The sequence below is a fragment of the Aptenodytes patagonicus genome, chromosome 4, assembly GCF_965638725.1.
Source record: "Aptenodytes patagonicus chromosome 4, bAptPat1.pri.cur, whole genome shotgun sequence".
In the NCBI taxonomy this organism is placed as follows: domain Eukaryota; kingdom Metazoa; phylum Chordata; class Aves; order Sphenisciformes; family Spheniscidae; genus Aptenodytes; species Aptenodytes patagonicus.
Window position 1 is genome coordinate 59,919,464 of NC_134952.1, and position 21,070 is coordinate 59,940,533.

General features: G+C 43.3%; 1 protein-coding gene across 1 annotated transcript; it reads right to left on the reverse strand.

The window, feature by feature from the left end:
• Positions 1-6,202: 6,202 nt before the first annotated feature.
• ETNPPL (ethanolamine-phosphate phospho-lyase) lies at positions 6,203-20,777 on the reverse strand. The gene is made up of 13 exons (XM_076336881.1): positions 20,636-20,777; positions 18,671-18,789; positions 18,350-18,509; positions 17,399-17,473; positions 15,549-15,642; positions 14,433-14,549; positions 12,614-12,696; positions 11,862-12,087; positions 10,814-10,968; positions 9,967-10,056; positions 9,625-9,755; positions 8,694-8,749; positions 6,203-7,814 (listed from the first exon to the last, which is right to left on the reverse strand). The coding sequence occupies exons 1-13, from the start codon at positions 20,689-20,691 to the stop codon at positions 7,683-7,685; spliced, it is 1,494 nt and encodes a 497-aa protein (XP_076192996.1). The 5' UTR covers positions 20,692-20,777; the 3' UTR covers positions 6,203-7,682.
• Between the last annotated feature and the right edge of the window lie 293 nt (positions 20,778-21,070).

Below are 21,070 nucleotides of genomic sequence, written 5' to 3' on the forward strand. Positions count from 1 at the left end.
AGGAGCCTGCCTTGAAACAAGGCAGGAGGGCAGTCTGTGAATGGACTGTGAGAAAGGGGTTGGGGAAGCTAGTTGTGCCCCCTTTCTCTCCAGGTACTTTTTTGGGGGGTGTGTGAGAGGGAAAGCGAGCAGAGAGATGATTTTCATCTCGGGAATTTTGAAGATACTAGGTCTGTTGGTCAATATTTCCATAGGTGCTGTAGTTTTGCTTCTAAATGCTGAAAAAGAGATGTTTTGTTTTCAGAAAGCTAGGTAATCCGTGTGTACCACTGGTCTCAGACATCTGAGCAGCAGGATTGTGGGTGCCTGAACTCTGTGCAACCCATAACGTCAGTGCCGGTGGAGAGACTTATGGCCCCACGCTCAGCCCCAGAGCAGAGCAGCTCCACCTCAGGAAAGCTCAGGGCCATGAAGACTGACACCTAAGATACTGCGCTGCCATGTTTCAGCAGGGTAGCTAGCCCTGTCGTGGGGATGGCACATAAGATCGCAAAGTGGTTGTAGCTTTTGACGGTTTTCCTGTGTGTACAGTTAAAGAGGGCTGGCTATTTTTCTTTACAGGCATTCTGTAGGAATTTAATATTTTGAGGTTCTCTAAGGCATTTTTGGTTGCAAGGTTTTCCACAAGAGCTCATTTCTGACAGTATTAAACCTATAGGTAAACCAGGTTAATCCATATAAGATGTTTTGGTGCAAAGATTTACTCAATTTGAAGAATATTATGCAATGAAGAACTGGACTCGTAAGTGAGATTTTTTTTGTTGCTGTTGTTAATGTAGTCTGATTTGTCAGCCACGCTTTTAAAGCTCTGCATTTTTCAGGATTTGTACTTAGGTGGCAATTCCTTTCTTTTCCAGCAGTGGCCTACAGATACCTTACTACTTTTTCCTTTTCCTTGCTGCGTGTGGAAATATCTTTGCATGTATGCAAATTCCATGACAGCAGTATACTGAGGTATTCTTAAAGGGTTCACCTGCAATTACTAGTCTCTACCTAAGACCCCCCCCCTTCATAAAATGTATTTTGTTCATCTCAAAAATATGTCAAATGGTGATTCCCTCTGTTTCACATTACGTTTATTGAATATAAAGAGATTGCCTCACAGATAAATTGCTTTGGAATGCATCTGTATACATGTTTCTATATGTGTTTGTGCATTAAAAGATACATATACCCCCCCATATGCATAATGTACATGCACCCATATTATTTATAAAAGAAACGCCTGTATAAACAGCTGCTATTTGTTCTTCTAGACTGTTCTGAAATGTGAAATAGCAAGTTTATACAGAAGGCAGTATTGTCAGTAGCTGGCAAACCTTTGAGGGACAAGGAGGAAGAAGATGTTTGGTAACTTTAAGAACACTGGAAGACAAAATAAAGTGAACAGAAAATATATCTGGAGGTGGGTACCCAGCAGCACCTGAAGGTTTATGCTGCTTTGGCTGTACTATCGGAGGAGGGAATGCTTGCAATACCAAGTGCTCTCCTAGCGTGCTTTCCAGTGTACCCCATCCCCCTGCTCTCAAATCCAAACTGGAGAAAGGTTTATAGTGTAGGTTAGGTGTAGTAAAAAGAGAACAGGACTCTCGTGGGGATGCAGGGAATAAGTAAATAGGGGCATGAAGGAAAAGTCTTCCGAACTTCGTATAAAGCCATGCACATTTGTGGGCAAATATTTTCATACAGTGCTTGCAGGTAACTCTCCAACCTCTCTTGTGAATCGGGAAGTAGCTTAACACACTTTAGACAACAGAGTGAACATGCAGTCCTTACTTGTAGATATTTGTTATATTTACACATATACGTCAGCAAAAAAACTTTCTTACATCAAATCTAGCTTACACTGGAACTCATTTTTTCACTGGAGTTTCACCACCTGTAACAGTGCCCTCATTTAGCTGCGAGTTAAGAAAGCAGCGTTAAATGCAGTGATTATTTTTGCGTAGGTGCGTAAGTTGGAAAGGAATCTGGTCCTGTCTCACAGAGACTTGTAGGTCTCATCTGGACTATAATGCTGTTCTTCAAAGGTGAATGTGCAAAATACAGTCTGTTCTTATAGTCTAATTTATTTATGATTTGTGTGATCTGTGTCTTGCCTAATAGAGAGAAGAATAAAGCTAACTTAATTAAGAGCTGATTATAAGTCCTGTGAACAGAAATCTTTGTTCTTGAGAGCAAGCCACTGGAGCGTGTCAGCAGCACATTTTCCAGATGAACTCCTTTCCTGCCTTATTTTGTGACTAGAATGAAGAAACTAAGGAATGGAGACCAAAAGCTTTCTTTTTCTTAAAAGAAGTGCCCTGTGCCAGCTGAAAATGTATTTACAGATCTTTAAGCTTCCTGGGAGATGCTAGCCAGACTGCTTGCTTCCCTGTTGTTCTCTGGTTGTGTCTCTTCATTGCTTCATGATATTTCGCATAATCAGTCTCTGACTTTGTACTGCACATCGTAGGGCTTTATTTCCCGACAAAACCACATGCAAATAGGGAATAAAATGAAGTAACTGCAAATAAGTAAATTGAGCTAACTGTACTTTGTGACTTGCAGTCCTATATAATTGGGATTGTGCCTGATAAGGTGATTAACCTTTACAAACCATAACAAAGGTTATTACAGCTGATTTTATACATGGAAGTAAATAGAGACATAAAGATGTTAAGTCACTCGCTGAGCCGTGTAATGAATCAATAGCTAAGCTGAAGCCAGGAATCCTTTTCCAGGCTTTCATGCGACCACAAGACTTTCTGCCTTGTCGATTATTAAAGACTTTTAGCAACCTTCAGTGAGCTGTGCCGAAACACATTTCTTCACGTTCTTTCCCTTCCGCTTCCTTTAATTTTTTTTTTATTCCATATTGTTGTAAATGTATGTTATTGTGATATTGGAGCAGTGTTTACCCTAGCACACATGAATGGCTGTGAGCAGAGGTGGGAGAGACTGGAGGTTGTTTTGTTTAGTGCAGATTGGTCTTGAGCTGTGAAGCTTCAGCAAAGGCATTAAACTTTTGGTGTTTTGTATCTAGGGTCTTCATTTAGCCCCAAATGTGTTTCCTTATGAAATATCAACATGAAGAGTCCTCCTGGGTAGACTTCTCTCTTATGGCCTTTGTAAGATACCCTGCATCTCTGGAAGTTGAAGCCTACAGAGATGACATGACACAGTCCAGTCACACCACAAGTCAGTACGAAATGCAAAAACATAACTTGTTTTTAAATTTAGCTTTTCTGCTGAACCATAGGCACCAAGAAAATCACCTGTGTTTTCCAGGTGGGAAAACACAAATGCATATGGGTAGCAGAGATAGGGAAATCCCATCACAGTCATTTGGCCTTGTCCTCCCTTGCATAATCCTTCTGCCAGAGCTTGGCTGGCAGCAGCACAGGCCATGTCCAGGTTGAAAAGGGACACTACTAGAACACCTGCCCAAGTCATCACTGAGAAACCTGGAAAATTAAACTAACCTTTCTGCTGCTATGCGCTAATTTGCTCTGCTTGCAAACATCAGTCGCTTGTTTTTTCTATATTATTATATTAAATGGAGAAAAAAAAACCCAAGGTAGATCAAACATGCATATATACAATATGCTTATATGTGTGTACACAGTACACAACCGTACAGTGTAATGAATACTTTTTCATTGACATCCCAGTTCCTTACTTGTCTTCTCTAGTATATTACCGAATGCAGCTTGTTTAACACTTTCTGGTTTTTTTCAGCTCTTAGCTTAGAGTATCTGCAGCACTGGGAACTTACTATCCAAGAGATGCCTGTACAAATTCTTGTGTCCCATTTTGCAAGAGACATTTAACAGCCTTCTCCACTTAGAAATATTTTTCTGGGGGGTGTTTTTGACTTCTTTTTCTAGGCTCTATTTTTTGCATGTTGGTGCTGAAAGCTCTGGTTTTAGATGGTGTCCCAGGCCCAGTCAGACATTTGACATAGACTTTTACCACATTAAAAATGAAATTTTGTCTCTGCTTTATGATGTTCCTTTTTTTTTTTGAACAGAAATGCCTTGCACATTGCAACAACACATGTAAAATGTTTCAGGCTTGTCCCTTGGTCCCCTTCATTCATCTCCCTTTTTTTATCAGATATCATGAGAGCTTGCTTCTTCTGGGTGTGTGTGTGGAGGGGGGGGGGACTTTTCCCCTCTGAACTTCGGTGTGGTGGGGCTGTCTGTTAGTTCGCAGCCACCAAGCTTAGCAGCTGTGAAGATTATAAACGTATTCTCTGATAAGACTGTTGTATGTCTAAGAAACCATACATCTAAAAAGCAACAGGCAAAATATAATACGCCTGCAAAATTCTTCTACTCAGTGTATTCCCATTGCAATGTTTAATGGAGCTAAGGCTGAGGCTTTTTTTCCCCAGATGTGGGCATGTGGCATGCTCTGTTTCCCTGGCAGTTCAGTGGTGTTGCGTTGACATGGCAACTTTTGATCCTGCTTCTTCTCCCCAGAACAGTGCTCTCTAAGGCACAGCTTTCCGACTCCACACAGGTTCAGTCGTGCTTGCTTTTATGTAGGGGAATTAACTGGTGGTGGGTTCAGACTCTCACAGTGTCACCTTTCAGCAGTATTTGCAGCAAGCACGGTCCTTTCTTTTTCCCTTGTTCTAACTGGTCTGTTTGCTTAAAAGTCTTAAATGCGCAATATAAAAGTGATCGAAACAGTGGTAAACTATGAGAATGCAATAAAATTACCTTAATTCAGCTTCCAGTAGAATGATGAGCTAGAGCGAAGATAAAAGTAACTAACTCCAGCATGTGATGCCCGCTTGTGATGGAGCCCTGCCTTTCCCTCACCCCACTGTCTCTTCCTCCTGCTGCATGTCCTGTGCAGGCTCAGGCCTCCTCCAGGCGCCTGTTCATTAGCCTTGCAGAACACTGATGTGGAAAAAAGCATGGTCTTATTTTTTTCTGCACGGTCAGTGAGTTGAACTGGCTTATGGAGGTGTCTGATGAATGTAAGGGCTTGGGTGGAGGTTGAACCATATGGCTAAAAACAGGAATTGCACAGCCAGTTCAGGAGAGGTAAAAAGAAGACAAAGGGAAACCGAGAGTTGGAAAGGGGAAAAAAGCCTTGCCTGTTCAGTGGAGGGAATACATTTGATCAGTTCAGCTGACTGGAACTGCTCTCTCTGTGTTTAGCCTTAATTATTTCTGCTTCCACTCTCTCATCCTTTAGTCAGTCTCTTCTAATTAGAAAGCCCTTCACAGCAGGGCTTGTGCATAATCTTGCAGGTGGACTCTGAGATACTGCGGGAACATTAACAATGATATAGTAATAATAATTCTAGTAGGTCCAGCTCAACTCCTGGTAACTGTTGGATTGGTTCCTCCATTTAAATGATAGTGGGTTTTTTTCAGTGTGTATCATAGAAGTGATAGCCTCTGTTGTTTAAAGACAATAGGAGACTTTTAGTTGTTCTAGGTAACTCGCACCTTGCATAATGAGCAGAACTAATAGGTAGACAGCTTCCTGACTTGTGAAGCAGAAACTGGGTGAAAAACACTAGTACATTGGAGCAATGGTTGTTCTACGTATTTCAAGCGTGTGCAGAAGCAAGACACAGGTAGGGTAGAGGTAGAGGCACAGGCCCCTTGCGTTTATGAAGTTGTAATCTTCACCTCCCCCCAGGTTTAGGCTAATTGGATTTTTTATTTTTCTAGTTCTTTGACATGCTTTTGAAAATTAAGTATTAATGACCTGCCACAACAGTCAGTGCCATCGTATAGACTGACGGGCTGTGTGCCTTTGAGCTTAACCCTTCCAATAAATCACACAAGCATTTCTTTGCTGGGAAGCGCACGCTGCTGGTGCTGCACGTGGCAGATGAGGTATAATGTAAGTAGCCCCACTCCATACGGGGAGTGACCTAAACCGTGCCTTTGGACACATACCAAATTAGGTTGACTTAGGTCTTTGTGTAGTTTCACGTTGGAAAAGACCTGTGGCATCCTTCCTGGTGCAGGGTTAGCAGGGGCTGAACTGTGGCAGCTGAGGTAACATCTGGCTTGGAGGGTAAGAGCTGCCGACAGCAGAGGGCCATGTAGGGCCTCGGGGAAACACAGCCTAGCCAGTTCTGCTTCAGCATGGAGTCAACCCCCAGCCAAAACTGAAGTTACTTCCCTCATCAAATAGGTGTTACTGAAGAATAAAACTAAAACAAAAAACCTCTTTGTGGAGGACATCGTAATTACAAATAAGAGATTTATTTTTATGGAAGAATTATTCAAGATCATGAAACAACAAATAAGCCAGCTTGAGGATGTTGGAAGACATTACACCGGAAACATCAACACTAATATAGCAAATTGTGGAAAACATGAAATTAGATAAGGTGCTCAATTTTCGGTCATATCAGTAGGGTCATTAGCAGCAATTACAAAACAGCAGAACTTAGGGTATTGAAATTGAAGAGGAAATACATTTTGTCTTTTTTTTCTTTCTGAAGTACAAACCATTTGTAAAGCCCTCAGTTGTCTTCCATAGCATGGAGTTGTGCACGTATTAAAAAAAGAGAAGCAGGCTTGTGTGCTCTCGTTGAAATTTAACACTGACAAGAAGTCAAGTCAGTCTAAACTATCTGCAGCACAGATAGGCAGTGGCTGCAAAGTGGTTGCATGCATGTTTTATGCAGTGGTCCTCTCATTTTAGTAATCTATCAAATGTTAGCATAGCCATTTATGTGTCAGGATCCCATGCAACTGGTATGCGACTCTTCATCATCACTGACAAAAAGTAACAGCCCTGCTACAACGGGTTCAGGCAGTAATTCCCACGACTGTCAAAACAACTAAAATCCATGGGAATGCAAGCTGGGCTGTCCCTGGGAACCTCATTTTGAGAGATCCTCAGGTTAAATTCAATCAGTCAGTGCATCTGAAATGATATATACTCTACTTGCATATTTTTTGGACTGAGAGGGTTCAATATATAAAATTTTGGGAAAAAAAATCATAAAATCTTACTCTATATAAATAGTTAACTATAAAACTTGCTTTATCTGTAGAAAATTAGGATCCAGATTCTTCATTTTCTTTGAACATAAAGTGAGAATGCTCTGCATAAACATCGTGTCTCTACACACACAGTGGTAGACTCTTGGTAGAGCGTCGTTTACATTAACAAAGCTACACCAATTTACATCAGCTGGGAATATGGTCCATAGGACCTAAGTTACACTGGAAGATAATAATGATTTCTCTCTCAAGCATTGTTTTGTGAACTCAGCCATTAAAACATGGGAAGTAATTATCTCAATATTACATATTGAAATTTAAAAGATTGTAAAAATAGCATGTTAAGCATATAATTTTAAACTTAATAGGATTGGCATTTGCTTGTATGGTGGTTAAGCAATTCAGATTCTGTGTAATACAGGTAAATCCAGTTTTCACTGAGTTTGTGCACCTATGTCAAGCCTGCCATCGGCACCAAGGTATTTGTGTATCACTGGTCTGTTCTGTCACATTTAGATTTCAAGCCACATGGTGCAGTTCTCATGTATCTGAAAAGGTATTTTAAACTCCTACTGAAGCTAATAGGAATTCAGCCAGTTTATGGAAGCTAGGACTAGGCTTCAAACAGATCCTAGGACTCGGACTATTGCACTCTTCATCTCAAAAGCAAGCCGGACACAAATTCAAACTGAATGAGGAAACTTTCCCTCTTCATGTTCTTATTCTTTTACTTGGCACTGAGCGTTTTTTAGAATAAAGACTATTTTCTTGTCTGCAGGCAGCTCCATTCATGTGGCCGATGCTTTCACTTGCACCTCCTGGTTGAGAACTCCCTTCAGTTGTCTGAAACAGAAATGAAATGTCAGTGAAAGCACGTGCATGCCTTCCAACAGGCAGCCATTGGACTTGGTTCCCATTAGGCAGCCCTGCCTGACTGTCCTCTTTTAGTGGCACAGCTTCTTAGCTTTGAAAGAAATTGAACCGAATGTGTACAAATGTCTGTAAGAGGAGGCTTGCGCTCCAAATCTAGTATAACCTAGATAGCCAATAATCCATAGGGTCTCTGCCTTAATTACTACATCCCTAGACAACTGAGCTTTTGCCTTCTCACCATTCGCAGCATCACTGGAAAACTCACCAAGGGACAGCTCAGCAAGCTTTCCTACAACACAGTGGGTGACATGCGTTTTTAAGGGTGTGAGAAATTATATATGATTTATCCAAAGTTGGGGCTGCAACCCAAGAAGTCCTAATTTAGATGCATGTCAGGCATTCATACTCAAAGAGCTACAGTGGAAACAAAATCCTTGGAACCCCCTGAAAACTTGAGACACCTTCCAGGCTGAAGGCTTGCTTAGAAAGCCAAATAACCATCAGTAGCACGCAATACCTAGAACTAGTAAAATTGTTGACTGCTGAGCTGGCAATTTTGCACAGCCCAAAGTCTGGTTGGTCTTGTTTGCACACAACACAAGACAGACAAAATGAGGGGCTTGTCTAGAACATGTTTCTCGTTGTAGGTCTGATTACTCAGCTCTTTTTAGATTTGCCCCAGTAACACAATCCTCTCAGGTTTCTAGTAGCGGGTTACGGTCTGAGCTCAGTTTCAAGGCACAGAACCACTCACACCACCAAAAATGAAGGTGTGCTCTACCAAAGTAATTTATACCTGCTTTGCCAAACACCTATCTGAATAAGAGTTAAAAAAAATTCAAAACATACTTTTCTTTTACACTGTGCATTATTTGCTGTCTTCATTCCAGTTGCCTCTTCCATTTCTAAAAAAGGTAATAAAATAATTAAATTAGAAAGAACCAGGGGTAAGTAAGCATACAGTCAATTTAACAGCTGGCTGAAGTAAAAAATACCTAATCAGCTATTCCTCTGGGCATTTGTCACACAGAATAATAATTGAAGAATGATGAATACTTCCTAAAACATTTTTCTGAGGCAATGTGATTAACGTATCAGGAATGTGTAGCTTGGAGGCGTTTAGAGAAAAGAACGAAATTAGCAACTTGGCTGTAGCATGGGGGTTCAGATAGACCTTTCAGAGCTGAATTCTGCCTTTGTCCAGCAGGTTCGTGCTAGTCTAACTCCAGTTGTTATAATCTCAGGAGACGGGAGCATTCAATGTAGAATGGGCTTGGAGAGTCCTTACGCTAATAGTATACCTGACATTATTTTCCCCTGGATTGGTTCCCAGGTAGAAGATATATAGAGCCTGAAAACCTTCAGGCTAAATTTGAGTGAGACAGTCATGTTCCAGTACACCAGTTAAAAGAAAAAAAGAAAAAAAAGGTAGAGCACATTACGGAAAGTTTCACCAGTGTCTGTCAGGCCTGTACTGAATTAATATATTCGCTCCTTAACATATAGCATATGTGACCAGAAATGAGTAGTAACACCGAGTCTGCGACAGAAAGGATCAAGAGCAGGATTTTGCCTAAAAGTTTGGGTGAAGTACATATGGGGCTTTTTATTTATTTATAATAATTGGCATTAAGAACAGCAGTTTGGACAAGCGGTAAGAAATGTAATTGATTACTTTCCCTTGCACGTAATGGCCTAGATTATGGTGGCTGGTGTTTCTAATGGATCATCTGGAAATGAACAAAGAAGAGTACTCCTTTGAGCACTAAAGCATACATACCTGTGAGAAGTGCATCAATTGTCTCCACTACGTGTTTTGCATCCTCCATTGTGAAACACATTGGTGGTTTAAATTTTAGTATATTTCTGTGGGGTCCATCTGCACTAAGAAGGATTTGATGCTCTTTCAGCCTGTGGAAAGAGGAAACATCTGTGTTAGACACAGGTATAAAACTATATTGTGTCCTGTCAGACCCTTCAGGCTGAGTTAGATTTTGAAACTTTTCTTTTTCTAGTATTATGTTATCAAAAGCTAGACAAACCTAAGCTGAAATTAATGACTAACTGCTGGGGAATATTAGGAGGGTTTGATCACTGCACATAGTCTTTAAAAACCATTTACTTGTAAATAAGGTGAAGGGCTTCAGCTGTGGCTGGTGTTCGCTTTTGTTGATCTTTCACCAGATCCACTCCAACAAACAATCCAACACCCCTGGAGTAGAGAAAAAAAATACAGACAAGTGAAATCCAGCATCGGTAACCCAAGCCTTCTGCTGCAAATGCAAAACCTGTTTCTAACAACTGCAGTTCCCTTCCCTGGGGCGCAAGCGGGGAAGGAGCAGGAAAGAGAGGAGACTTTCTCTTTGGTTGTCTTTTGGCACTGGCTACTTCAGATGATCGAGTGGGATAACAGATAGTTCTGGATACATAAATTTAGCTGGCTCATTAAGGCTACATGGCCAGTTAAGAATGATAGAATAATTTTCTTTCTCTCTTATCCTGCAAACCTCAAGCCAGGGAGCTGTGGAAGACAAATAACCAAAAACAAGAACAAAAAAAACCCCACAACCCAACCCCCCCCGCCAAAACCTGAAGGCAGTTATCATAGTGGTAAGATGAGATGAGGAAAACCCACACTAACATCTCCAAATGAAATGGACCAGATATTTGAACAAGGTGTCCAGCATCCCAACAGCGTGCTGACAACTGGGCTATTGCACACGGATGGCTCTTTCTCCTACTCTCTCCCAGAGCTCTTCTAGTGGCTACGTTTATACCTAACTAAGCAGATGGATGGACAACTTTTTTGAAAAATATATTGCCTTACAGTATCAGTTTTGGGTAGTCCATTTTAAAAAAGAGGTGTAGCATAAACATGACATAATGTTTCTGCGTTCCCCTCACTTCAAACTTGTTGATTTTTCTAGCACAGTTATTTTTCTTCTCTGACATTGCTGTAAGGCACCCACCTGACATCTCCCACTAAGGGGTGTTTCTCCTTTTGCTCAGCCAGCAACTCCAGGAGGTAATTTCCTACACGTGTAGCGTTTCCTTGGAGATCTTCTTTTTCTATTACCTCCAGCACAGCCAAACCAATAGCACACGACACTGGATTGCCTCCAAACTGATAGCAAAGACAAATAGGAAAACAAAACCCGTCAGGAACGTTCATCTGTGTCTATCCATGTAGTTTTCACTTGCCCTCTCCTGCTTGGCACGTCATGAGGAAAGCTTGAAGAGGGGGGGATTTTGTGCCATGCAGGCTGTGGAGCACTGTCCCCCACACTTTGGGCAGTGTAAGAGGCCCAAGGGAGGGGCTCCCTCTTCCTCCGCTTCAGGCTTCTGTAATTTGAAGATTTCACAGCTGAAGCGTTCAAGCTGCTCTCATGGTTTGCCGATTGCATGTGCAGGCAAAATGCTCCTGTGAAGAGCAGTGGGTGATAGATCTGATACTTCTTGAACTGGAGGGTATAAACTCCATTGAAAGCAGGGGGATTCATTGTAGCTGGGAAGAAGGCTCAGTCACAGGAGCAGAAAGAGGACTCGGTAAACAAGAAGAAAGCTGCTCCTCTGTGGCATGCACGCAGCTCAAATGTTTCCTTTGGTAAAGGGTCACTGTTTTGTTAGGCGACAACTGCAGAGCAAGGCCTGCCAGGACATGAGCCCCACCAGCACAGAGCCTATCCTAGAAAATGAAATTTTACATGGTCAGCATTTCAGAGACGGGGGGTGGAAAGAGAGAGAGAGAAGTAAGGAAGAATTTATCTGTATGGATGTGAGCCGAGATGCATGACTTGCCAGAGAGCTAGTGCTGGTCCATATTAAGATATACCACTTGGTACAGAGCATATTTCAAAGCCTCTCCACTTGCTTTTAGATATTAGACTGCGGTTGACTCGAGCTCTTAGTAATGTGATGCAGTGATGGATGCAGATGTTAGCTGAATCAGCTGAACAACTTCTAACTGCTAAATGCAGACCAAAAGAAAAAAAGGCAAACCTTCACCTACGAACTTACTGTATTGAAATACTCCAGTCCTGAGGCACCGAAACTTTCAGCGATTTCCCTTGTTGTGACCACACAAGACATAGGGTGGCCATTGCCAATGGGCTTTCCCATGGTGACAATGTCAGGCACAAAGTCTTCGCCTTGCAGCTGGAATGCCCAAAAATGCTTCCCAACTCTGCCAAAGCCAACCTGGACCTCATCAGCTATGAACACTCCACCTGCCTCACGCACATACCTGAAAACAAATAGAATAGCTTGAATGACTAGTGCTGCAGTACACATCGGGTAGGCGATCTAGGACAAGGGAGTTTGTATTACAGAAATTCTCCAGTGTAAGACCAGGTCAGGAAAAAAAAAAAAAGAACGTGGCTGCTGAAAGACAGCTATAGCTATTTCAATTGACAAAATTTTTAGTTTGCTAAATGTTAAGACAAAAATCTGATATTGTGATGCAAAATAGGGGTACTGTAATGCTACTGCAGGGTTATATCTATGATGGTTCAACTTCATCTTCCATCAAACTTATGGCCTGAGGATTAAATATAGAAAAGGAAAGATAATTATCCAGCTAAAAACAATTAGTCAGCTGATGTTCCATAAAAAAATAGAAGTGGAATCATACTCTTCAAAAAGTAGAAAGGAACCACAGATAGCCAAGAACAAGAGAGGGTGAAAGCTGAATTGATTGGATAAGCCTATAGTGAAAAACCTGTTTCTTTGGTTAATTTTCCAGTTATGCCCTTTTGGAGCGATGTACGTACTCTGCCACTTTCTGGAAATAGCCCACAGGTGGAATTACTTGGCCTCCACAGCTCTGCATGGATTCTGCTATGAAGGCAGCAATCTACAAAAAACAAACTCAGGTGAGAACTGTGTTCATCTGCTTGCCTTTGCGCAAACATCTAACAGTCTAGAAATAAACGTTTAAATGTGTGCCTTAATTTAATCACGCAATAGGTTGGACAACTGAGGGCTCTTGAGAACAGCTATGGCTAAAGAATTTATTCATTTTGTAATCTGGGGTGCCCAAATTTGCAGTAGCCAGGGCCACCTTTGCCACCTGATGGGAATACAAGGACTTCCTACAGCTGTGGAAGTGGAAGACACTTACTGGTGTTAGTGGACATTGGATCAGGCTCCTGGGAGCTATGTAAATTTATTTACAAATTTCAATTCACAGGAGACGCACAACAGTGTTTGCCATTTTCCCCAAGAGGTTAATGAAACTTGCTTAATGCCAAGGCTCCCCGGTTACAGGTACATGTGGTGATCCGCTTTTTTGTTCAATCCTGAACACCAGGTAGAGGCGGGTAGAAGCTGAACTGTAAGATGACCTGAGGCTATGCTTTGGGCACCCCTGCCTAATGCAAATAACTACACAAGTAAAATGTCAGCATGAGGCACTTGACAAAAGAGGAGAAAAATTCTACAGGTGAAATAATTCCAGTTGCTAGGAATGAAAAAGAAAGTTATTTTAAGTCAGTAAGGGTAAGAGCAGTGGATCAGATACACCGGAATATCAAAATTCGTTTCTTGTCAACAGCAGAGGTCTATGCAGCAGAGATACGATATTACCCCAAAGTCTCAGCATAAGTCTGCTATTTAAGGGATTGCATCCCCACACCACTTGTGAACCCCTCCCTGAGCATCAAGAGGTCTCTCTGGGCTGGTGCAGTCTTCCTGGAAACAAGGCCGAGTAGTAACGTGTAAAGAACCGTACACTATATTTGAAGAGGCATGCTACGGCCAAAGAGTACGAAGCTTCCCATAGCATGTGAGGCTTAGCCTTTAGCACAACTTGTCCTGCCACAGGTCTATGTCACCAAAACCTAAGAAATATGCAAAAGAAAGGAAACAAGGGAAGAAAAAAACAAAACTATCCGTTAGTAGAGAATAAAAAAAAGTTGATGAAGAAACTAAAAGAAGAGTGATGTAAGTCCATTGGACTAGAAGGGAACATGTTGTTCCAATCTCCAGTGAAGTCTTCTGTGACTTCAGTGGGCTTTGGATCATGCCCTACATGTCTCAAAACGCCATCATACAAAACATTAACAGACATTTTAGGCAAACCTGTTCAGAAATTGTCTGGTTTTATCAAGGTCATATTGTATATGATTGAAAGGTTCCCCTTTTTAGATGACTCCAAAGTTATCTTAAGCTACTAGACTCAGAAAGGTAGTATCAAGATTTTATCTAGCATATTTTCTCCGTGTCTTGGAGACTTTTATATATCCTTGCTAGAATTTGTGATGTAGTTTCTCAGCTGAGCTCAAAGCTTGCCCTAAGATATTTACAATCTACTGATTCAATGCATAAAATAGGAAATTAAACTGCTTTAGTTGTATCTGCTTATTTACAACTGTATTATTGATCCTTTCAATGATGCCTAGAAAAATTATGATAAGAGCATCAGGTAGAAAAATGGCCCATTTTGAACACAGAACCCACCATAGAAAAATGAAGGGCAGAGGGAAGCAAGGGAAACTGAGTAAAGAAACATGTCCTTAGTTGCCTGTTTCATGCCCCCATGCCACACTTAATAGATGAAGCCTCAGCATTTCTAGAGCACGAAACACACACCTTGCGTCCATTCTTCTGTGTTTCTTCAATAATCTTTTTCACCTCTTCAGCATAAGCACTTGCTGGATCTGGGTCGTCTTCCCTATATTTCCCTCTGTAGATATCTGGAGAAGGAGCCTGAAAAGACCAATTTTTTTTTTTTAAAGCCCATCCTTCTATGAAACATTTACTTTCTTCTCTATTGCTCTGCATTTTTGTCTTTCCGCACAGAGAGATAACAGGAGTTAGTACAGCTGGAATTTCTGCATGGAACTGCAAAAATGCTTACAGGAGCTTAAATTCAATCCAGCCCTGTGATGTGTTCAACATTACTGGATGCAACTGTTGAAAGAGCCATTGTCTACCTCATCCACCTTTCAAGACCATCCCTCCTCTCCCCCAAGACACAATACTGAGTCTTCATCCATCATCTTATTTCAGATTCTTGCAGAAAGATCCATTTCTGCAACTGGAGAATGGGGTTTTCCAGTCCGTCACTTCCCTCCCAGTGTCCTAGTCACGGTACGAATCTGTATGACCTTCAAGCCTCTACGAACGGTGTTGGGAGGGGTTCAGTAAATAAGAGAAAGGAAGTGGTATAAAAAGGTGGATACTACTTTGGCAGTGTGGTTAACGCAAGGAAGTCTAGGTAAGAAAGACCTGCTTGGTGTACATCTCTGGGCTGAGAATGATTTTTGACTTTGTAAGATACACAAGTTCAGGCTGAAAATCAAACAGTATCCCGTTCCGTTGGACACCCGTGAGCTCTATACCCAGATCTGTGTGAACTTGTGGGGTCTGCCTTTCCAGTTTTTGGAAGTAGACTCAAAAGCCCTGCATATCTTTAGCCAAACCAACACAACAGATATTGGCTAATTTCTTCAAACTGTGTAACTATACAGTGCAGTGACTCAGGAAACTTGTAGCACTACGAAGGAAATCAGCCTCACAGCTGACTACCCTCTTAGAAATCTAAAAGCGAACAGTTTTGCTCTATTTAATCCACTGACAAACAGCCAGGTGTATGTACTCTAGCATCAGCAAAACAGAATGAAAGAATATTTACGCCAGAAGCGGGTAATTCTATATGCTGCGTAACAGGCATAAAAATGACAAAAAGCAAAAAACCACACTTACCACATGCACAAACTCCTTCTTGCTGTCCTTTCCCAGCTGATTAAATTTATAGGGACTGATGTCAATCAGAGATGTAACATGGCCATGGTAAGCACTGCATGAGTGTTAAATATCGAAGTCACTTTTCACCAAACGTACAGAAGAGCTAAATTTAAAACTGTGCCCATAAATAATCCAGAATAAGCAACTGTATCTGCAACACAGTAGCACTGTTTGTGAAGGGATCTTGATCCCAGCCTTTCTCTCAAAGGCAATATGAAATTGCTGTTGACTTTAATTCACTAGCAAGACTGGAACCAGGAGGGTTTTTTTCTTGCATAAAATCAAGTGCCAGCATGGGGACAGACCAAGATGACGTCCCCTGGACCGCACCGCCTCTAGCGGCCTTACGTAGCAGCTGAAGGGTTGGTCCAGCTCCCTCATTTCCAACCTGTGGGACCCACTCTGGCCACCCCAAGCTTTGCAAGCTAGACCCCAACACCATTGCAAAGACTCTCAAGAGCGTGCATTGCATCGGAAGGTGGGGATCTTATGCAGCAGCACACCACTACCTGCCCTGAAGGCCCTACAGGCTAGACTGTTTGGCAGAAGCCACTTTCAGGGGAAGGATGAATATTGTTTGAATATAAAAGCTTTATATTGCAGACTGTGCTAAAGCTGGTTACTGCTGGGGCCAATTTGATTTAGAAATGAGGAAACAGCTCCTTTTGAACCTAAAGCGTGTAGCAGCTTCATTCAGGGAATAAACACTTTCGTTCAGCCATAAACTTGAAGCGAAGGGAACCTCAAACCAAATCAAAGACATGTCACAATCTCACAGTAGCACACACATAGGGTAGAGAAGATGTTTTTGAACTCCTTTGTCTTCGTTACACCTTTCTACCAGCCAGTCAACAAAACCTGCCAATGGACGCAAAGAAAGGACAGAAAGCCCACCCTGACTGGGATGGTAGCTGTGGCAAAAGCCTACAGAGCCTTGAGACCTGGGCAAAGAAATACCCTGTGGTGTTCAGGAAGACAAGACATTGCGGTGAAACAGTGACAGAGCCAGCTCCATCCTCAGCCTCTCCTGACAGAAGCTACTCTCAGTGGGTCCAGATTTTGGCCACATGAGTCAAGGAGGGCTGACAGGGATCTGAGCATGGCTGAGTCAAACAAGCTTTGTGCCGTTCAGATAGAGACACGTGCTCTTGCAGTTGCTCTGGCTGGACATTCTAATCACAACGTGAGAAGAAGATCCAGCCCTACAGCAGCATAACCAACCCTACTGCTGCATCTAGGATAGGGAAACCCAGAGATGTGGTTGGCGGCCTTCCCCATGGCTGACAGCCCTCTCAGTGCCTCCTGATTTTGGAGCTGTTTGGTTTTGTGTGTGTACTTGTGTTCACTGGAAGAGAGCTGAGCATCAGTGCAGCACTGTTGCAGAGCCACAGGATCTTTCTTCTTGACCACTGAATATTTATTTGTACAAAAAGAAACACGTCCAGCAGACCGTGACAAATAGAAAACCCTTTTCCAGAGCAGCCCAGTGGCCAGACCGCTCACTGATGTTGAAAACCAACATTCAAGTCTCTGGCCTGAATTGCTTTGGGAGTCTCTGTGGGAAATGCCCTGTTACAGGTGATTGACCTTCTGGGGTGACTGACAAGCTTATTTTTCAGAGATCTTCAAAACTTGTGTTTATCCAAATGCGGAAAAGGGATTTCCTGACCTGTTCTAGTATGAAAGCAACAAAGCTTTTCTTTCAGCAGGCAGTAGAGTACAAACAGCAGGGGGCTGCTGCAAAGCCGCTTCTGAAGTAATGGCACGAGTTGCTGGCTGCATTCACATAAGCTACTCTATGTACTTACTTTTCAAGGGTGATCACATCTTGGTGCCCATGGTACTGCCGAGCCAGTCGTAAAGCAAGATCATTTGCTTCAGACCTGCATAATAACAGATACAGCCGCAAAATAGTGATGAAGCGCTTCCAATTAAAATGGTATTCTGACACAGAAGAGGAGGCATGGGACTAATGGATATAATAAATCAACACAGCAGGCTCTGTTACTATACAGATTACAATGCTAAGGTTGAGACTGTAAATGCCATGTAAAAGAGCAAAGAAAAAACAGCTCTTTGTATAAACAGCAAACAAAGAGATGCTTTCTTTCCCTCCCCCAGATTGCTTGTAGACATTTACCTCCTCTTGGTACAAATGAGACCGCTTTGCAGCTGAGAGCGCAATGCAGCCACAAACCCTTGAAAAGCAACAGCGCACCAGCCCCGTCTCCCACCCTCCACGACAGCTCGGTCCTCCCCAGCGCTTGCACTATCAGGCAGCAGAGAACACAAATTTGCTCCCTGGATGAAGACTCAAACTTCCAGCCTGACCCGTAGCAGCCCCTCTGCTCACAAGTCCCTGCGGGTTGTCTGTTCTGGAAACACAAGTGATCACAGACTAAAGGGACCGTCTAAAGAAGACTACTCGTTTCCAAGGTCATACGTCAATTTACAGATAGCGTTTATCAATCTGTACATAACGTTCACCAATTTGCAGTCTAATTTGCTTTTCTTGCCTTTTTCCCCCTTTTTTGCATAGCATTCAGCAGACCAGTTTCATGTTTTGGCTCTCTTGCATTGAGCCACCACACTAAATATGACAGCTGCAAATGGGAAGGATCCTTCCATCAGTACTGGAAATATTTTTGTTGCTTATTACTACGTCCTACTTAGTAGGATTTAGACCAAGCTGTTCTAAGTGTCCATCTCAAACAGGAGCAAAATAGTCATAATGGAAAAAAATAAATATTCAGACATACCCAGAGTTAACAAAATAGCAAACAGAGAGTTTCTCGGGCAGGGTGGCTGTAAGACGTTGCGCATACTGAACAAGGTTGTCATGCAGGAACCGGGAATTTGTATTGAGCAGTTCCATCTGTTTTGTTGCAGCCTTTATCACGTATGGATGGCTGTGGCCAACTAAAGAAGAAAATAATTAGTTATTACTAGCAAGCAGTCAGTTATTGAACCACAGAAGGAGATTCAGAGAAGCACTGTGAACATCATCACTTGGAAGAAGTGTGTTCTAATTCCTATTAGAAATGAAGGAATAGAAGCAGTCTTACAAGTTAACTGCTTACCATGTGCAACGTTGTTGATACAGTCTAAGTATTTTTCTCCTTTCTCATCAAACATGTATTGGCCCTGAGCACGCACTATCTTCAGAGGGTCCTTGGCAAAGAAAACTTTGCAGGAAGGCCTAAAAAAAAGAAGTATAAAATAACATCATTTTAGTTTTCTCAGTTTTTCCCCCTCTGAGTTTTCAGGGGGTTGATCTTTTGCAGCTCTGGAGACAACTGCCTCTCTCTGCAAAGAGCTTGTGAGTGGTTCAGATGGTGGTCAAGCATGGCTCTTGAGCCGCCGTGTACCTGCCCAGGCACAGTGGGAACAGAAGCAGGTCTTTAATAAGGGCGTTTTCCAAAGCATGACTCTGACTGCAAGCAGATTCACACAGGCACAGTGACTGCAAAGTCATTCCAGGTCCTTATACGTCCTGCTGCGTTTCTAGGCTGTAGCTCTGTTTGTTTACATGCCTTACGAACATGTATGGCCAATTAACTCCCAGGGAATAAAACTAAGTTGTTAAGCATTGTTTTATACTATAGCCAAAAATTCATTACGCAATGGATGACTGTACTGTGTAGAGGTCACATTCAAGAACAAAACGGTAATGCCTTGCAGGCTTTATTTTCAGAGGTGCCGAGCAGGTCCTAAAAATCTCAGTATCTCATCCTGACTGCTTTGGATAAAATCTTTAAAAGCGGCTTTTTATAAACACCTAAATCACACTGGCTTCCAGCAAAACTCTGGCTCCTTGTAAAATTATTCAAAATACTCTCTAAACACTCTTCCCCCGCCCCCCCCCCGCCCTTGGAGAACATGCCAGCTATGTAATTATGTTGAATGATATTACTGAGCAGAGAGAAAGTCTTCTGAACTTTTAGTAAGTTTATATGACCTCAGATAAACACAGTCATTTCCAGGTAACTCAGACAGTGCTGCTAATGCATCCCTAGTGTCAGGTAAATTGAGATTATGAACTTGTAAAGCCCGAATGTGACTCCTAGAAAGGGAGTCGTTTACTTTCTCATAGTTTCTAGCCCCGTTGCATAGATCTTTTCTGACATCTTCGGCTATTCCTCTGGTACACTTTAAAAGCAGTGCACAGCAGCAGCAGCAGCAGCCGTTTCCTGACTACAGTTTTTTCTTCTGTTAGGTGTCAGTCCTTTCTGTGAAAGTTTCTTTTTGTTCACTGAACACAGCCCAATCCTATAATCCTTGCACAGGCAAGAGTCCCTTAACATTGAGCTGGCCCCTAAAGAGAGGTTGATGTGCACGCTTTACGAAGCCATGGCTTTTATGGATCTTTAGTAAGCTTTCTATACATTCCACACAATTAGGATGCAATCAGCAAATAGCCAGTGCTGGTTTTAACAATCTGGACTTATTTTTCACTTGGCGACACCTACTGAAGAAGGAGGAAATAATACAATATTGCAACACAGCGGGATCAGATACGCGCACAGCCAGGACTATTGCTCAGGTGACAGCTGCAGGCAGCCTTCCTGAATTTCCCCCAGTTAGACTCGGCTTAAGAAATCTCCTCAGCTGCATTTAACAGACACGTCTATTTTTCAGGAGCGTGCAGTTTATTCACAAAAACCCCCTGCACGGCAGCATTTCAGAAATACACCTGGGTACCACCCCCCGGTCGCTGGCTTTGATCTGTTAAAAAAGTCAAGCAGCGTTTGATGTGCTGTGTCTTAACGAAGTGGCCCAAAGATCCGGCAAGCTGAAGGGCCGACAGGTCTTGCCCTTGCCCCGCAGTCCCCGGCCGCGGGGACCTGCTGCCGGCGGGGCTGTGCCCGCTGCCCCGCAGGGGCTTGCCGCGGGGCCGGAGGGGCCGCCCAGCGCTGTAAGCCCCCGGTCAGCGCCGAGCGGGTCCGGCCGGCCGCTGTCACCGCCGGGGGGGGCCGGAGCAGCCGCCGGAGACCTTCCTCATCCTCCTCCCCCGCCCCGCTCCCGGCCCCCGCCGCTGCCCCTACCCGATGTGCTTCCTCCGCAGGGCGAGGGTCTCCGCCTTGCTGTAGCACTCCTCCATCTCGCCGGCACGGCACGGCACGGCACGGCACGGCACGGCACGGCACGGCACGGCACGGCACGGCACGGCACGGCACGGCACGGCACGGCACGGCACGGCACGACCGCGGCCTCCCCGCCTCTTATGCCGCCGCCGGCCCCCGCCAAACCCCTCCTCCCCGCCTCCCTCCCTCCTCCGCCGGCGGGGCGGCCCGGCCGCCCCCCCCCGGGCTTTTTCTTTCGGGCCACTCGTGTTTGCTGTTTAGCGAAGGCTCAGCCCAGGGTTGCCCCCGCGCCTTTGAGTTTTGGTAACGGCGCAAAACAGCACAAACTTGCAAAACAACCGACTTGCTGCGGAGGGACGGCGGGAGAGCCGGGCAGCCACCCGGCTCCGACAGGCG

Bases quoted from the DNA above. Each gene is read 5' to 3' on its own strand.
- ETNPPL (XM_076336881.1), bottom strand. From the start codon at position 20,691: ATGGAGGAGTGCTACAGCAAGGCGGAGACCCTCGCCCTGCGGAGGAAG. The intron at 12,088-12,613 runs GTACGTACATCG...ATTTGTTTTCAG, and splicing joins TATTTCCAGAAAGTGGCAGA to GTATGTGCGTGAGGCAGGTG. The intron at 8,750-9,624 runs GTATGTATGCTT...TACCTTTTTTAG, and splicing joins AATTGATGCACTTCTCACAG to AAATGGAAGAGGCAACTGGA.